The 18726-nt window shown below is 45.2% G+C and overlaps 1 protein-coding gene across 2 annotated transcripts in view; it reads right to left on the reverse strand.

The window, feature by feature from the left end:
- LOC311147892 (copine-9-like) overlaps positions 1–18726 on the reverse strand; it is a gene marked incomplete at both ends in the record, with an annotated part of 113317 nt that overhangs the window by 25170 nt on the left and 69421 nt on the right. For both annotated transcript variants that reach the window (XM_084184722.1, XM_084184721.1), the window contains one exon: positions 12976–13039. In XM_084184722.1, coding sequence (XP_084040848.1) covers positions 12976–13039 — 64 coding nt within the window. The remainder of the gene's footprint in view (positions 1–12975; positions 13040–18726) is intronic.

Raw genomic sequence — 18726 nt, forward strand, 5'->3', positions numbered from 1 at the left:
TTTTTACAGAGGGTTACACATGGAACCAAAAAGGGTTCTACCTGGAACCAAAAAGGGTTATCCTATGGGGACAGCCAAAGAACCCTTTGGAACCCTTTTTTCTAAGAGTGTACCCCAGAGTGTAATGGGGATTTTAGAAATCAACAGCTAACAAAAGCTAACCCAGTCACATCAAACTCTGAAATGACAGCTAACATTCCCTTTTAATTAGTTTGCTCCGTTTTCCATTGATATTTATATCCATATTAATGATGCTGCTGCATGATTTCGCCTGTTCAGAAAAATAGATAGCTGACGTCCGACACCGTTAGCTGGCTATGGCAGGGGGAAGATCGAATTCATATTTAGCAACATTGTTGCCAAGGTCTGAGTGGCAAACAGCAAGGTTCATACAAACCTGTGCTGTTGCAAATTAAATGCTAGCTAGAAGCAAGAGGAAATAATGTGTTCAATTAAAAGCATACACTCTTAGATAAAAAAAAAAAAGTGGTTCCATATAGAACCTTTTGGCCAGTTCAAAATTTAACTGCCATTCTGATAAAAAAAACAACTGCCAATCCATTTCAGCAACTTACATTTTAGTCATTTAGCAGACGCTCTTATTCAGAGCGACTTACAGTTAGTGAATGCACACATTTTTCATACTGGTCCCCCATGGGAATCGAACCCACAAACCTGGCGTTGCAAGCGCCATGCTCTACCAACTGAGCTACAGGAGGCCTTGCAAGTAGCCTACCAATAAGCACATTATTTTTCAATGTATTAAAGTGGAACTGACAGCGTTTTAACTACTTTGCAGATATGAAACAAACAGACAATCATAATATCAGCCAAAAATATCAAATTCCCAGTTTAAGCTTCAAAACCAACTTTATAAGAGGTTTAAAAAATATGTTATATTTGACAAAACATTCCATGACGTACAGTAAGGCATTGTTGGCAGAATAGATGGATGCAGTTCAATGCATGATTAATATAATTCACAAATACATTTCTTGGTAGTCCAACAATATTGCTATCAGGTTGTAAATCACAGCTGGCCTGGTACATTGTTTGCTCCCTCCACCTATTTGGGATACACTGTTTCAGATTCAATGACTCAATATTTTGAATAAAAATGGATGACTGTAACTAAGGCTGGTAATGTCAATACAATCAAACTAGCAAGGGCATTGATCACAAGCCAGTCATAACGTGGCTAATAGGCTAGCGCACATGTCAAACAGAAGGCCCGCGGGCCGAATAGGACACACAAGTATAAATGAGTCAACAGTTGAGTCATCTTATTTATTAAATTATAGCCTGATGCGCTGAATTCAACTTCAATTGCGTTGCTTTCGTGTGTTCCGTTTACAGCGCGCAGCAGAGGGAAAGGCTACTATATAATGTTGCAGTCTGGCTTCAGTTTTTAAAGCTTGACAATGAATAACCAAATAACTAAATCGCCAAAGGAGAAACGTAGGCCATTTACAGCAACATTTGAGCAGTAGACTAGGCTGGCTACTCAACTACAATACATTTTGAGTGCACCATACAGCAATGCTGCATTCAAAGGCACCGGTGATCCATGCGGTGCAAAAAAAATGTAAAACATGTTTTACGTTTAAATGTTACAACAAACCTATAGCTACGTTTCTGTTATTTGGAGTTATTAAATACTTTTTGATTAGGGTCACAGCATATTATGCACATCTGCAAGTATAGCAGCAAAGGCTGGACAAATATTATGTATCTCTTCTTTTGTTTTAATATGTTAAAATGCTATACACAGCATCCTATGCACATAGTGGACATTATAAAGGTCCATATTTTTTCTAATAAAAACAATTGCCAGTTTGGGTCGCAGTTGCACTTTTATTTGTAAAAACAATTTGGCTATGATTGAGTTTGACACCCCTTGGCTTGCGTATTTGGCATGGGTGGGCAGTTCCCATTCAGTTTTCAAAAAGTGGGTTGGGACAAGCATGCATTGGCAGGCAAGCTGCAGAAGGACGAGCAGGCTACTATTCCCCTTTGTTTCAGTGCAATTTTGACGGCCATCTAGCTTAAAAAGTTTGAGAGGGTTTATCTAATGTTCCCTTGTTAGATTTTAGCTCATCTCCCTCTGGCTAGTATTAGTTGTTGATCGTGTTGTTGTTGATGTGCATAGGCAACTGAGGGAGAGATAGCCTACCCTTTTATGGTGGTTTGATCAATAGGACTGTGAAGTTCCCAAATGTAAGAGGACTCCCGTGGTATATACATATTTACAGAAATCCGTTCAGGTGTATTTTGACCAGTTCAAAGAGAATGATGGCAGGCCTGTGTGGCCCATGTATGCATATAGGCCTACTGTAGCTCTGATTGGCTATGGCACACTGGTCTGTGTCCTGGACAAGACAGATGTTTTTATTAGGTTTTATTTACTGCAGTGTCTATTATAGTCCAAACTAACAGCCGCTTTCCCATTCTATATTGCTATAGGATTTTCACAAATGCCTTACTATGTCATTCCCAAACATTCTATGAATTTATTAAATGTGAAAATGACCATATCTAAGTGCTCACTTGTCAGAATTTAAAAAATAAAAAATAAATGTCATATTCTTCCTGAGGGTGTATATGAACAGATTTTAATAAGCTTAAACGCTGTCAGTTCCACTTTACTTAATTCAAATATACAAAGCCAAAGTCATATGATAAACTATAGGCTAGATAAATAAAGTTGAAAAGTTATTAGAATAACTTAGCTAGCTAAACAGAAAAGGCTACTTTAATTTGCCACTTTCAAAGCTAGCCAACTAACTCTTTCAAATAAACATTATTTTTTATTATGTGATATGCCAAATAGAGCTACAGACCCAGCCTGACATTGGCAATTAGCTAACTGTTAATTTTATTCCAGTGTGGAGTCAGGTGAGGGGACTAGCCTATGTTTCATGAAGCCATTCGGAGACTGTTTCTGACTGAGAGGTTTGTATAAATTACATAATAAATGATGTTTAATAAGTCTTGGTGATCCAATCACCTAGTTAATCATTACATTACTTTTAACACAATAGCATTTTGTCTTCATTTTGGCAGATTAACTCATGCTATCGCTCCTTTTTTTCTTATTATCTGGAACCAGTCAAGCAGGTAGTCCAACAGCTTAGGAGTTGGACCTGTTGCAGGAGTTGGACCTGTGGTCAAAAGGTGGCAAGTTCAAATCCCGGGCTGGGCGCTGGAAAAAAAACGGGTGGAATTGATCTGACAACTGGAGGGCTGCTGGGTTCACATCCTCAAAACACTCCCTTACTGATGAGAGCAGAAGACACACTTCTGTAACTAATGGACAAAGTACACTGCTCAAAAAAATAAAGGGAACACTTAAACAACACAATGTAACTCCAAGTCAATCACACTTCTGTGAAATCAAACTGTCCACTTAGGAAGCAACACTGATTGACAATACATTTCACATGCTGTTGTGCAAATGGAATAGAAAACAGGTGGAAATTATAGGCAATTACCAAGACACCCCCAATAAAGAAGTGGTTCTGCAGGTGGTGACCACAGACCACTTCTCAGTTCCTATGCTTCCTGGCTGATGTTTTGGTCACTTTTGAATGCTGGCGGTGCTTTCACTCTAGTGGTAGCATGAGACGGAGTCTACAACCCACACAAGTGGCTCAGGTTTTGCAGCTCATCCAGGATGGCACGTCAATGCGAGCTGTGGCAAGAAGGTTTGCTGTGTCTGTCAGCGTAGTGTCCAGAGCATGGAGGCGCTACCAGGAGACAGGCCAGTACATCAGGAGACGTGGAGGAGGCCGTAGGAGGGCAACAACCCAGCAGCAGGACCGCTACCTCCGCCTTTGTGCAAGGAGGAGCAGGAGGAGCACTGCCAGAGCCCTGCAAAATGACCTCCAGCAGGCCACAAATGTGCAAGGAGGAGCACTGCCAGAGCCCTGCAAAATGACCTCCAGCAGGCCACAAATGTGCATGTGTCTGCTCAAACGGTCAGAAACAGACTCCATGAGGGTGGTATGAGGGCCCGACGTCCACAGGTGGGGGTTGTGCTTACAGCCCAACACCATGCAGGATGTTTGGCATTTGCCAGAGAACACCAAGATTGGCAAATTCGCCACTGGCGCCCTGTGCTCTTCACAGATGAAAGCAGGTTCACACTGAGCACATGTGACAGACGTGACAGAGTCTGGAGATGCCGTGGAGAACGTTCTGCTGCCTGCAACATCCTCCAGCATGACCGGTTTGGCGGTGGGTCAGTCATGGTGTGGGGTGGCATTTCTATGGGGGGCCGCACAGCCCTCCATGTGCTCGCCAAAGGTAGCCTGACTGCCATTAGGCACCGAGATGAGATCCTCAGACCCCTTGTGAGACCATATGCTGGTGCGGTTGGCCCTGGGTTCCTCCTAATGCAAGACAATGCTAGACCTCATGTGGCTGCAGTTCCTGCAAGAGGAAGGCATTGATGCTATGGACTGGCCCGCCCGTTCCCCAGACCTGAATCCAATTGAGCACATCTGAGACATCATGTCTTGCTCCATCCACCAACGCCACGTTGCACCACAGACTGTCCAGGAGTTGGCGGATGCTTTAGTCCAGGTCTGGGAGGAGATCCCTCAGGAGACCATCCGCCACCTCATCAGGAGCATGCCCAGGCGTTGTAGGGAGGTCATACAGGCACGTGGAGGCCACACACACTACTGAGCCTCATTTTGACTTGTTTTAAGGACATTACATCAAAGTTGGATCAGCCTGTAGTGTGGTTTTCCACTTTAATTTTGAGGGTGACTCCAAATCCAGACCTCCATGGGTTGATAAATTTGATTTCCATTGATAATTTTTGTGTGATTTTGTTGTCAGCACATTCTACTATGTAAAGAAAAAAGTATTTAATAAGATTATTTCATATATTCAGATCTAGGATGTGTTGTTTAAGTGTTCCCTTTATTTTTTTGAGCAGTGTATATTGTATTGTAGTGTAAAGAAGTCAGCCAGAGTTGACGTGGGTCATCATTCAAACAAAGAGATGCTTCCCTGGACACCAGTGCATATTTCCAAACTACTGTATGTCTGCATATAATGACAATACATTCAAAAAACTATGCCGGTATTATTTTGTCCATTATTTAATTGTTTATTCAATTATATTCTTAGCTCAAATTATTACTATTTAATCGTAGTAGCCATAATTCATAAATGGCACCATGCAGGGTTCTAAATGGAACCATTCTGGTTCAGTCAAGAACAACCTCTAGGTATAAAAGGGTTCTATATAGAACTTTTAGGGTTCCATATATTAAGCAAGCGATGGAACCTTATTGGTTCTATAAGGAACTTTATTTCTAAGCGTGTACAGAATTAATCACATTGCATGGAAGCTATTTATTTAGCCCGAGGCTCATCAATATGGATGGCTGTTTATGGTCTGTTGGTGGGGGTGCATCCGTTGGTCGGTCCACTGCTCTGTTTTGGTTAGTAGGACAGGTCCCTGGAGAGACGCCACGGGACTGAAGCATGACGTGTGGAGCCACTGTAATGAGCAGAGGGGCCTGACAGCAAGAGGGGGTATCATGGGAAATCCTTAGCAGCCTGTCTCTGTCTCTCTCTCTCTCTCTCTCTCTCTCTCTCTCTCTCTCTCTCTCTCTCTCTCTCTCTCTCTCTCTCTCTCTCTCTCTCTCCTCTCTCTCTCTCTCTCTCTCTCTCTCTCTCTCTCTCCTCTCTCTCTCTCTCTCTCTCTCTCTCTCTCTCTCTCTCTCTCTCTCTCTCTCTCTCTCTCTCTCTCTCTCTCTCTCTCTCTCTCTCTCTCTCTCTCTCTCTCTCTCTCTCTCTCTCTCTCTCTCTCTCTCTCTCTCTCTCTCTCTCAATAAGTCTGGCTGCACATCTGACTGGCTGACTTACTGCAAATTGAGAAATTATATGACTAAACTCTACAAAAAGAACAAGAGACTGTATTACAAATTCAAAACCGTTTGATGTTGGCAATTATTTTAATGATTACTTAATTGGCAAAGTGGGCAAACTTAGGCAGGAAATTCCAACAATGAGCAGTGAGCCTTCGTATTCATGCATAAAAAAACAAATTATGAAAGAAAAGCATAGTAAGTTAGAATTTTGTAACGTTAGTGTTGGAGAGGTGGAAAAATTATTGGTATCGATCAATAATGACAAACCTCCTCGCATTGACAACTTCGATGGAAAGCTACTGAGGATTGGGCATAGTACTACCACAGCAACCACGCAAGTTGTTAATGATCTTGTCAATGCCTTGGATGCTAAAAAGAGCTGTGCTGCTTTGTTTATTGACCTGTCAAAGGCGTTCGACACTGTTGATCATTCTGTTTTGCTGAAGAAGTTATCAAGAATAAGCCTGTGATACACAGCCTGTTTATGGTTTCAGAATTATCTTAGCGACAGAACTCAGGCCATCTTAACAGATGGGGTTCAATCTGAATTTCTTGAGATTCAAAAAGGAGTTCCTCAGGGTTCTATTTTGGGTCCATTATTGTTCACCTTGTATAATAATGACAGAGGAAACACTGTTAATACTTGTAACATTCATCTCTATGCAGATGACACAGTTTTGTATTCCTGTGCACAGTGCAGCAGGCCATTCGTGAACTTCAGCATGACTTTGATTCAATTCAGAAATCACTTACAAATCTTAAATTAGTGTTAAATACGAGTAAAACCAAGATCATGCTGTTCTCTAAGTCACGAAATGTTGACCCTGAGGACCTGCATATTTGCGCTACAAATGGAGCCCAAATTGAAATTGTTTCTCAATATAAGTACCTGGGTGTCTGGATTGATGACAAGTTGTCCTTCGTCATGCATAAAGAAAATCTGACTAAGAAGCTAAGATCCAAGATTGTTTTTTTATATCGAAATAAATCATGCCTCAGTACTGAAAGATTGTTCAAACAACGCTTCTCCCTGTATTGGATTTTGGTGATATTGTTTACGAGCATGCGGCAACCTCTGTTTTGAAACCCTTGGACACATTCCGCAATACGTTTTATCATAGGGGACAATTTTAGGACTCATCATTGTAGTCTGTATAAAAATGTGGGATGGACCTCTCTGTCTGTAAGAAGAGAGCTGCATTCTCTTTTATTTATTTACAAAGCAATCTGACAGAAACTCCCTTCATATGTAACTTCATTAATTATGTTAAGAATCATAAGTTACCAAACCCGTTCTCAGGAATGGATAACACTAGATATCCCTTCAGTCTCCACAGATTTGGGAAAATCTGCGTTTAGTTTTTTTGCCCCTAATTTGTGGAACAATCTGCAGAATTCACTGCAGTTAGATGTGCTGGTGCCACTCAGGCAGTTTAAATGATTGATTGAGGACCTCTATGTAGTTGAATGTGATTGCTTTTATTGAATATGTTTATTTTGTTATTGTGTGCTGAATTATATTGTTTTATTATTCTGATTTTATTGTAATGTATACAGGGCTCTCTTGTAAAATATAATGTAAATCTCAGTGTGACTCCCTGTTTAAATAAAAGGTTAAATAAATAATGGTAGCTGACTCTACAGTCGTGGTCAAACGTTTTGAGAATGACACAAGTATTGGTCTTCACAAAGTTTGCTGCTTCAGCGTTTTTAGATATTTTTGTCAGCTGTCTTGCCAAGCTGAACCTTGGCAAGACGGAGCTGCTCTTCCTCCCGGGGAAGGACTGCCTGCTCCATGATCTCGCCATCACGGTTGACAACTCCATTGTGTCCTCCTCCCAGAGTGCAAAGAACCTTGGCGTGAACCTGGACAACACCCTGTCGTTCTCCGCTAACATCAAAGCGGTGACCAGATCCTGCAGGTTCATGCTCTACAACATTCGCAGAGTACGACCCTATTTTACACAGAAAGCGGCACAGGTCCTAATCCAGGCACTTGTCATCTCCCGTCTGGATTACTGCAACTTGCTGTTGGCTGGGCTCCCTGCCTGTGCCATTAAACCCCTACAACTTATCCAGAACGCTGCAGCCCGTCTGGTGTTCGACCTTCCCAAGTTCTCTCATGTCACCCTGCTCCTCCGCACACTCCACTGGCTTCCAGTTGAGGCTCGCATCTACTACAAGACCATGGTGCTTGCCTACGGAGCTGTGAGGGGAACGGCACCTCCTTACCTTCAGGCTCTGATCAGACCCTACACCCAAACGAGGGCACTACGTTCATCCACCTCTGGCCTGCTAGCTCCCCTACCTCTACGGAAGCACAGTTCCCGCTCAGTCCAGTCAAAGCTATTCGCTGCTCTGGCACCCCAATGGTGGAACAAGCTCCCCCACGATGCCAGGACAGCGGAGTCACTGACCACCTTCCGGAGACACTTGAAACCCTACCTCTTTAAGGAATACCTGGAATAGTATAAAGTAATCCTTCAACCCACCCCCCCATGAAGAAAATTTTAAAAAGAGGAGAAAAAAAAGTGGTTGTCCCACTGGCTATCATAAGTTGAATGCACCAATTTGTAAGTCGCTCTGGATAAGAGCGTCTGCTAAATGATGTAAATGTAAATGTAATGTTACTATGGTATACTGAAGTATAATTACAAGCATTCCATAAGTGTCAAAGGCTTTTATTGACAATTACATTAAGTTTATGCAAAGAGTCAATATTTGCAATGTTGACCCTTCTTTTTCAAGACCTCTGCAATCCACCCTGGCATGCTGTCAATTAACTTCTGGGCCACATCCTGACAGATGGCAGCCCATTCTTGCATAATCAATGCTTGGAGTTTGTCAGAATTTGTGGGTTTTTGTTTGTCCACCCGCCTCTTGAGGATTGACCACAAGTTCTGAATGGGATTAAGGTCTGGGGAGTTTCCTGGCCATGGACCCAAAATGTCGATGTTTTGTTCCTCGAGCCACTTAGTTATCACTTTTGCCTTATGGCAAGATGCTCCATCATGCTGGAAAAGGCATTGTTCGTCACCAAACTGTTCTTGGATGGTTGGGAGAAGTTGCTCTCGGAGGATGTGTTGGTACCATTTTTTATTCAAGGCTGTGTTCTTAGGCAAAATTGTGAGTGAGCCCACTCCCTTGGCTGAGAAGCAACCCCACACATGAATGGTCTCAGGATGCTTTACTGTTGGCATGACACAGGACTGATGGTAGCGCTCACCTTGTCGTCTCTGGACAAGCTTTTTTCCAGATGCCCCAAACAATCGGAAAGGGGATTCATCAGAGAAAATGACTTTACCCCAGTCCTCAGCAGTCCAATCCCTGTACCTTTTGCAGAATATCAGTCTGTTCCTGATGTTTTTCCTGGAGAGAAGTGGCTACCTCGCTGCCCTTCTTGACACCAGGCCATCCTCCAAAAGTCTTTGCCTCACTATGCGTGCAGATGTACTCACACCTGCCTGCTGCCATTGCTGAGCAAGCTTTGCACTGGTGGTGCCCCGATCCCGCAGCTGAATCAAATTTAGGAGACGGTCCTGGCGCTTGCTGGACTTTCTTGGGCGCCCTGAAGCCTTCTTCACAACAATTTAACCTCTCTCCTTGAAGTTCTTGATGATCCGATAAATGGTTGATTTAGGTGCAATCTTACTAGCAGCAATATCCTTGCCTGTGAAGCCCTTTTTGTGCAAAGAAATGATGACAGCACATGTTTCTTTGCAGGTAACCATGTTTAACAGAGGAAGAACAATGATTTCAAGCACCACCCTCCTTTTAAAGCTTCCAGTCTGTTATTCTAACTCAATCAGCATGACAGAGTGATCTCCAGCCTTGTCCTCGTCAACACTCTCACCTGTGTTAACGAGAGAATCACTGACATGATGTCAGCTGGTCCTTTTGTGGCAGGGCTGAAATGCAGTGGAAATGTTTTTTGGGGATTAAGTTAATTTTTATGGCAAAGAGGGACTTTGCAATTCATCTGATCACTCTTCATAACATTCTGGAGTATATGCAAATTGCCATCATAACAACTGAGGCAGCAGACTTTGTGAAAATTAATATTTGTGTCATTCTCAAAACTTTTGACCACGACTGTATATCCACTCCTATCTGTCATATCTTTAATCTGAGCCTAGAGAAAATTATTTGTCCTCAGGCCTGGAGGGAAGCCAAAGTCATTCCGCTACCCAAGAATGGTAAAGCGGCCTTTACTGGTTCTAACAGCCGACCTATCAGTTTACTGCTATCTCTTAGCCAACTGTTGGAAAAAATGGTGTTTGATGAAATACAATACTATTTCTCTGTAAACAAATTAACAACAGACTTTCAGCATGCTTATAGAGAAGGGCACTCAACATGTACTGCACTGACACAAATGACTGATGATTGGTGAAAAAAATTTTTTACTAAGAAGATTGTGGGAGTTGTACTGTTAGATTTCAGTGCAGTCTTTGATATTATTGACCATAACCTATTGTTGAAAAAACTTAAGTGTTATGGCTTTTCCAACTTCAGCCCTGAATCCACGATATGGCAATTATCTAATACACTGCTCAAAAAAATAAAGGGAACACTTAAACAACACAATGTAACTCCAAGTCAATCACACTTTTGTGAAATCAAACTGTCCACTTAGGAAGCAACACTGATTGACAATCAATTTCACATGATGTTGTGCAAATGGAATAGACAACAGGTGGAAATTATAGGCAATTAGCAAGACACCCCCAATAAAGGACTGGTTTTGCAGGTGGTGACCACAGACCACTTCTCAGTTCCTATGCTTCCTGGCTGATGTTTTGGTAACTTTTGAATGCTGGCGGTGCTTTCACTCTAGTGGTAGCATGAGACGGAGTCTACAACCCACACAAGTGGCTCAGGTAGTGCAGCTCATCCAGGATGGCACATCAATGCGAGCTGTGGCAAGAAGGTTTGCTGTGTCTGTCAGTGTAGTGTCCAGAGCATGGAGGCGCTACCAGGAGACAGGCTAGTACATCAGGAGACGTGGAGTTCCTCCTAATGCAAGACAATGCTAGACCTCATGTGGCTGGAGTGTGTCAGCAGTTCCTGCAAGAGGAAGGCATTGATGCTATGGACTGGCCTGCCCGTTCCCCAGACCTGAATCCAATTGAGCACATCTGGGACATCATGTCTCGCTCCATCCACCAATTTAATTTTGAGTGTGACTCCAAATCCAGACCTCCATGGGTTGATACATTTGATTTCCATTGATAATTTTTGTGTGATTTTGTTGTCAGCACATTCAACTATGTAAAGAAAAAAGTATTTAATAAGATTATTTCATTCATTCAGATCTATGATGTGTTATTTTAGTGTTCCCTTTATTTTTTTGAGCAGTGTAGAACATAGAGGGTTTTCTTTAATGGAAACTTCTCTAATGTTAAACATATAATGTGTGGTGTACCGCAGGGCAGCTCTCTAGGCCCTCTACTCTTTTCTATTTTTACCAATGACCTGCCACTGGCATTAAACAAAGCCTGTGTGTCCATCTGTGCTGATGATTCAACCATATACGGGTCAGCAATCACAGCTAATGAAGTCACTGAAACCCTTAACAAGGAGTTGCAGTCAGTTTTGGAATGGGTGGCCAGTAATAAACTGGTCCTGAACATCTGTAAAACTAAGAGCATTGTATTTGGTACAAATCATTCCCTAAGTTCTAGACCTCAGCTGAATCTGGTAATGAATAGTAGGCTCTTGAGCAAGTTGAGGAGACTAAATTACTTGGTGTTACCTTAGATTGTAAACTGTCATGGTCAAAATATATAGATTCAATGGTTGTAAAGATGGGGAGAGGTCTGTCCGTGATAAAGATATGCTCTGCTTTTTGACACCACAATCCACAAAGCAAGTCCTGCAGGCTCTAGTTGTATATTATCTTGATTATTGTCCAGTGATATGGTCAGGTGCTGCAAAGAAAGACCTAGTTAAGCTGCAGCTGGCCTAGAAAAGAGCGGCACGTCTTGCTCTTCATTGTAATAAGAGGGCTAATATCAATACTATGCACGCCCGAATCTCTTGGCTAAGAGTTGAGGAAAGACTGACCCCATCACTTCTTGTTTTTATAAGCATCAATGTATTGAATAATTCCAAATTGTTTGCATAGCCAACTTACACACAGCACTGATACACACACTTACCCCACCAGACATGCCACCAGGTTTGTTTTTCCACAGCCCCCAGGTTCAGAACAAATTCAAGGAAACGTACAATATTATACAGAGCCATGATTGCATGAAACTCCCCTCCATCTCATAATGCTCAAGTGATCAGCAAACCTGGTGTATACAGGCCCCTGTAGCTCAGTTGGTAGAGCGTGGCGCTTGCAACACCAGGGTTGTGGGTTTGATTCCCACGGGGGGCCAGTATGAAAATGTATGCACTCACTAACTGTAAGTCACACTGGATAAGATCGTCTGCTAAATGACTAAAATGTAAAGCAATGCCTCTCCCCCACGTGACCTACTTGTTGTGTGTATGTACTGACGTCGCGTTAATGTATGTCAATTAATTGTGAAGTCTGTATTGTATTTTTCGTTTTGTGTCGGAACCCAGTAAGACTAGCTGCTGCAATTGGTGTCGCCTAATGGGGATCCTAATAAAAATCTAAAACTTGTCACCAAATGGATGAGATGCTCAGAGTTGGAATGAAGGAATGTAATTAATACTGGAGGGTTTTGACAGGGGAGTTGGGGATAATTGCATGTGTGTCTTTGTGTGTGTGTGTGTGTGTGTGTGTGTGTGTGTGTGTGTGTTGAGGGGAGCACTACAAAGGGAAATGTTCAAATAACGAAGTGAAACATTTAAGAGAAGAGGGAACAGCCAGGGAGTGTCAGCCATTTTTGAAAATATAAAGAGAGATGGGATAAAAGAGGTCCTCACCCTCCTGAGAGTCAACTACAGTATGTGAATGGCAAAGCGATACAGAAGAAGAGCTTAGACATTACGGATCCATATCATCCCTCAAGGTTTTACTGCCACTCTTCTCCACAACAATGGCTGAAACATTAGCTGACTCTCGTGGCCGCTGGCTCAGAGGGGAATAGCTGACTTGTCAGATACTGACCCTACAGTTACTTAGCTCCTCCGCCGTGAAGATAATGGCACCTAACTTCTTCCCAGGAATCCCACTGTGAAAGAGAAAAAGAGCAGGAGGAGAGAGAGAGAGTGATGGAAATAGAGAGAGAGACAGAAAGAGATATTTTAATACTAATGACATTACCATACATAGTCATATAGTCACAGGCCCACTCTTTGTCGGAATACTGAGGCAGCATTCATTAACCATGTAAGCAGGGTTGGGTAGGTTACTTTCTAAATCTAATCCTTTACGTTTACTAGTTACCTGTCCAAAATTGTAATCAGTAACGTAACTTTTGGATTACCCAAACTCAGTAACGTAATCGGACTACTTTCAGTTACTTTTAGATGACTTCCCCCTAAGAGGTATTAGAAGAAGACAAACATGAATATTACCAATTGAACGACATCTATTGCAGGCTAAATCAATGTTAGAGTTTATGTCAGTGATGCTGTAGGTGGGTGTAGTGGTGGAATCAAGCGCAGGACACCGAAGTACAGTCCAAAATACTTTAGTGAAATTCCACAAGGGAAAATGAACAAACTGGCCCGAAGGCGAAACTCCGCACGTAGGCGGACAAAACAAACGGGCGCACTAACACAGGTGCGTAAAACGCTCCAACACAGTGGAGAGATAGCTCAACCGAGCGAATAATGTAAACACGTCCAGTAACGCACGACAGACAATAAAGCAATCACACACAACACTGGACAAACACAACGAGTAACTTATAGGACGCTAATTAACCTAAACGATAACAGGTGTCACAACAAACAGACAAAAGCAAATGAACATAGAAACATGCAACGATGGCAGCTAGAATTCCGGAGACAACGAACGCCGAAGCCTGCCCGAACAAGGAAGAGAGGCAGCCTCGGCCGAAACCGTGACAGTACCCCCCCCTTGACGCGCGGCTCCAGACGTGCGCCGACTCCGGCCTCGGGGAAGACCAGGAGGACGCGGAGCAGGGTGCGTCGGGTGCCCACGATGGAATTCCGTCAGGAGAGACGGGTCCAAAATGTCTCTCCTCGGCACCCAGCACCGTTCCTCCGGACCGTACCCCTCCCACTCCACTAGATATTGGAGACCCCCCATCCGACGTTTCGAATCCAAGATGGACCTCACGGAGTACGCCGGTGCCCCCTCGATGTCCAATGGGGGCGGAGGAGTCTCCCTGATCTCACTTTCTAGGAGTGGGCCAGCTACCACCGGCCTGAGAAGAGACACATGGAACGAGGGGTTAATACTTTTATATTCAACAGGTAGTTGTAACTTGTAACACACCTCGTTCAACCTTCTCAGGACTTTAAATGGCCCTACAAACCGCCGACCCAGTTTCCGACAGGGCAGGCGGAGGGGCAGGTTTCTGGTGGAGAGCCAGACTCGATCACCAGGTGCGTACACCGGTCCCTCACTGCGGTGGAGATCGGCGCTCGCCTTATGACGACAGAGGGCCCGCTGCAGGTGGACGTGTGCAGCGTTCCATGTCTCCTCCGAGCGCCGCGCCCACTCATCCACCGCAGGAGCCTCGATCTGGCTCTGCTGCCAAGGTGCCAGAACCGGCTGGTAACCTAACACACATTGAAAAGGGGTTAGGTTAGTGGAGGAGTGGCGTAGGGAATTCTGGGCCATCTCGGCCCAGGGAACGTACCTTGCCCACTCCTCCGGCCGGTCCTGGCAGTATGTTCTAAGAAACCTACCCACATCCTGGTTCACGCGTTCCACCTGCCCATTACTCTCCGGATGGTAACCCGAGGTGAGGCTCACTGAGACCCCCAACCGCTCCATAAAGGCTCTCCAAACCCTGGAGGTAAATTGGGGACCTCGATCAGACACAATATCCTCGGGTACCCAGTAGTGCCGGAACACATGGGTGAATAGTGCTTCGGCAGTTTGCAGGGCAGTAGGAAGGCCCGGCATGGGGAGCAGACGACAGGCCTTAGAAAACCGGTCCACAACGACCAGTATAATGGTATTTCCCTGTGAAGGAGGAAGGTCAGTAAGGAAATCCACCGAGAGGTGAGACCATGGTCGTTGTGGAACGGGCAGGGGTAGTATCTTACCCCTAGGCAGATGTCTAGGCGCCTTACACTGGGCGCACACCGAGCAGGAGGAAACATAAACCCTCACATCCCTTGCCAACGTGGGCCACCAGTACTTGGCACTAAGACAGTGCACTGTCCGGCCGATACCAGGGTGTCCAGAGGAGGGTGACGTGTGAGCCCAATAGATCAATCGATCCCGAACCTCGAGCGGAACATACTTCCGACCCTCTGGGCATTGCGGTGGACTAGGGTCGGTGCGTAACGCCCGCTCGAGCTCAGCATCGACCTCCCACACTACCGGTGCCACCAGACACGACTCCGGCAGTATGGGAGTGGGCTCCACGGACCTCTCCTCCGTGTCATACCGCCGAGACAGCGCATCTGCCTTACCGTTCTGTGACCCAGGGATGTACGTGATCTTAAATGTAAACCGGGTCAAAAACATATTCCATCTTACCTGGCGAGGGTTCAGCCTCCTCGCTGCCCGGATGTACTCCAGGTTACGGTGGTCCGTCAAAATGAGGAAAGGGTGTTGAGCCCCCTCAAGCCAGTGCCTCCACACCTTTAGGGCCTGTACCACGGCTAACAGCTCCCTGTCCCCTACGTCATAGTTTCGCTCCGCCGGACTGAGCTTCTTAGAATAAAAAGCACAGGGGCGGAGTTTAGGTGGCGCACCTGACCGTTGTGAAAGCACGGCTCCTATACCGGCCTCAGACGCGTCCACCTCTACCTGAAATGGCAAAGAGGGATCCGGATGCGCCAGCACCGGGGCCGAGGTAAACAGGTCCTTCAGCCTCCCAAACGCCCTGTCCGCCTCGGCAGACCACTGCAGACGCACCGGACCCCCCTTCAAAAGAGACGTGATGGGAGCTGCCACCTGTCCAAAACCCCGGATAAACCTCCGGTAGTAATTCGCAAACCCCAAAAACTGCTGCACCTCCTTCACAGTGGTTGGTGTTTGCCAATTACGCACGGCTGACACCCGGTCTACCTCCATCTTCACCCCTGACGCAGACAACTGATACCCCAAAAAGGAGACCGACTCCTGGAAAAACAGACACTTCTCTGCCTTAACATACAGGTCGTGCTCCACCAGCCTCCGCAACACTCTGCGCACCAGGGCCACATGCTCGACTCGGGTAGGCGAGTACACGAGAATGTCATCTATGTACACAACCACCCCCTGCCCCTGCATGTCCCTGAAGATCTCATCCACGAATGATTGGAAAACTGACGGAGCGTTCATCAACCCGTATGGCATGACAAGATACTCGTAATGGCCCGAGGTGGTACTAAAGGCTGTCTTCCATTCATCGCCCTCCCTGATGCGCACCAAGTTGTACGTGCTCCTGAGATCTAATTTAGTGAAGAAACGCGCCCCATGCAATGACTCCGTCATGGTCGCAATCAGCGGGAGTGGATAACTGTACTTCACCGTGATCTGATTGAGACCACGGTAGTCGATGCACGGGCGTAACCCACCATCCTTTTTCTTCACAAAAAAGAAACTCGAGGACGCAGGGGAAGTGGAAGGCCGTATGTATCCTTGTCTCAGAGATTCGTCTATGTAAGTCTCCATAGCTTTCTTCTCCTCCTGAGACAGAGGATACACATGGCTCCGTGGGAGCGCAGCTCCTGCCTGGAGGTCTATCGCACAATCTCCCTGCCTATGGGGCGGCAACTGGGTCGCCCTCGACTTACTAAACGCAATAGCCAAATCCCCATACTCATGGGGAACGTGCAATGCGGGCACCTGGTTTGGACTCTCCACCGAGGTAGCCCCTACGGAAACGCCCAAACATCGACCCACACACTGGGCAGACCACTCCATCAGAGCCCTCTCCTGCCATGAAATAGATGGGTTATGGGTACTCAACCAGGGCATGCCCAGCACCACCGGATACGCAGGCGAGTCGATCAGAAATAGCTGAATCATCTCCTGATGACCCCCCTGCGCACACATCCTAAGTGGCGCAGTGACCTCCCTGATCGAGCTGATCTAGGGTGTAATCCTACCTCCAGCCTTCTCACGTGACTTCCGTCTCGCTTCCGCATTGTCTCCGTGCTGTTGTTGCTGTGCTGTTTGTTGCTACTTGGCTACCTGCCAAACTATTCACGTTTTACTTTTAATAAACGTTTAATCAATCTCTGTGTTCAACAAATTTACCAACTTTTTAGTTTTGTCCTCACTCATCTTTTTTCGTTAAACTTTTTCACCCCGGACGTTTATCCCGAGACAGAAGAGTCATTTTCCTGTGCGTTTTAGCTGCCAACTTTACGTTATTTTCCTTTTTTCCATCGCAACTTTTTTCCCTTATTCAACTTTTTCACTCCGGACGCTTTATCTGGACATGATTCGTCAACATCTTCAACATCTTCAACAGCCGAAGCTAAGTAGTAACATTAACATGATGTCTTCTAATTGCAGTCGCTGTACTCATAATATACAGGAGAATTCTCGCCTTACGGCGAGAATAGCTGTGCTACAAGCCCAGCTTCAGACGCAATCGTTAGGCAAGGGCAATATCAGTGTAGGAAAGGAAGAAACAGCGTCTGTGCCACCAGTAAGTACAGACAGTAACGTTAGTATAAATCCCCCCGCACAGTCCCCGCAGCCGGACAACTTTCTCATGGCTTCTGGAGGGAAATACTGTTGGAATGCTCAACCGGTGTCGCTCATTCAGCCGACAGAAACTTTCAACCGGTTTTCCCCATTATGTAGCGAGTCGGAGTCTGAGTCTGAGTCTTCTCTTGTCTCTACTCCTCCCGTTACGGGGTCTGAGACTCCGAAGGCTCCCACCATTAGCTCTGACAAATTGAAAACCCTAGTCATTGGCGACTCCATTACCCGCAGTATTAGACTTAAAACGAATCACCCAGCGATCATACACTGTTTACCAGGGGGCAGGGCTACCGACGTTAAGGCTAATCTAAAGATGGTGCTGGCTAAAGCTAAAACTGGCGAGTGTAGAGAGTATAGAGATATTGTTATCCACGTCGGCACCAACGATGTTAGGATGAAACAGTCAGAGGTCACCAAGTGCAACATAGCTTCAGCGTGTAAATCAGCTAGAAAGATGTGTCGGCATCGAGTAATTGTCTCTGGCCCCCTCCCAGTTAGGGGAAGTGACGAGCTCTACAGCAGAGTCTCAGCACTTAATCGCTGGTTGAAAACTGTTTTCTGCCCCTCCCAAAAGATAACATTTGTGGATAATTGGCCCTCTTTCTGGGACTCACCCACAAACAGGATCAAGCCTGACCTGCTGAGGAGTGATGGACTCCATCCTAGCTGGAGGGGTGCTCTCCTCTTATCTACCAACATAGATAGGGCTCTAACTCCTCTAGCCCCACAGTGAAATAGGGTGCAGGCCAGGCAGCAGGCTTTTAGCCAACCTGCCAGCTTAGTGGAGTCTGCCAATAGCACAGTCAGTGTAGTCAGCTCAGCCATACCCATTGAGACTGTGTCTGTGCCTCGACCTAGGTTGGGCAAAACTAAACATGGCGGTGTTCACCCTAGCAATCTTATTAGGATAAAGACCTCCTCCATTCCTGCCATTATTGAAAGAGATTGTGATACCTCACATCTCAAAATAGGGTTACTTAATGTTAGATCCCTCACTTCAAAGGCAGTCATAGTCAATGAACTAATCACTGATCATAATCTTGATGTGATTGGCCTGACTGAAACATG

Source organism: Coregonus lavaretus (assembly GCF_964263955.1).
Source record: "Coregonus lavaretus genome assembly, chromosome: 20".
NCBI classification, from domain to species: Eukaryota; Metazoa; Chordata; class Actinopteri; order Salmoniformes; family Salmonidae; genus Coregonus; species Coregonus lavaretus.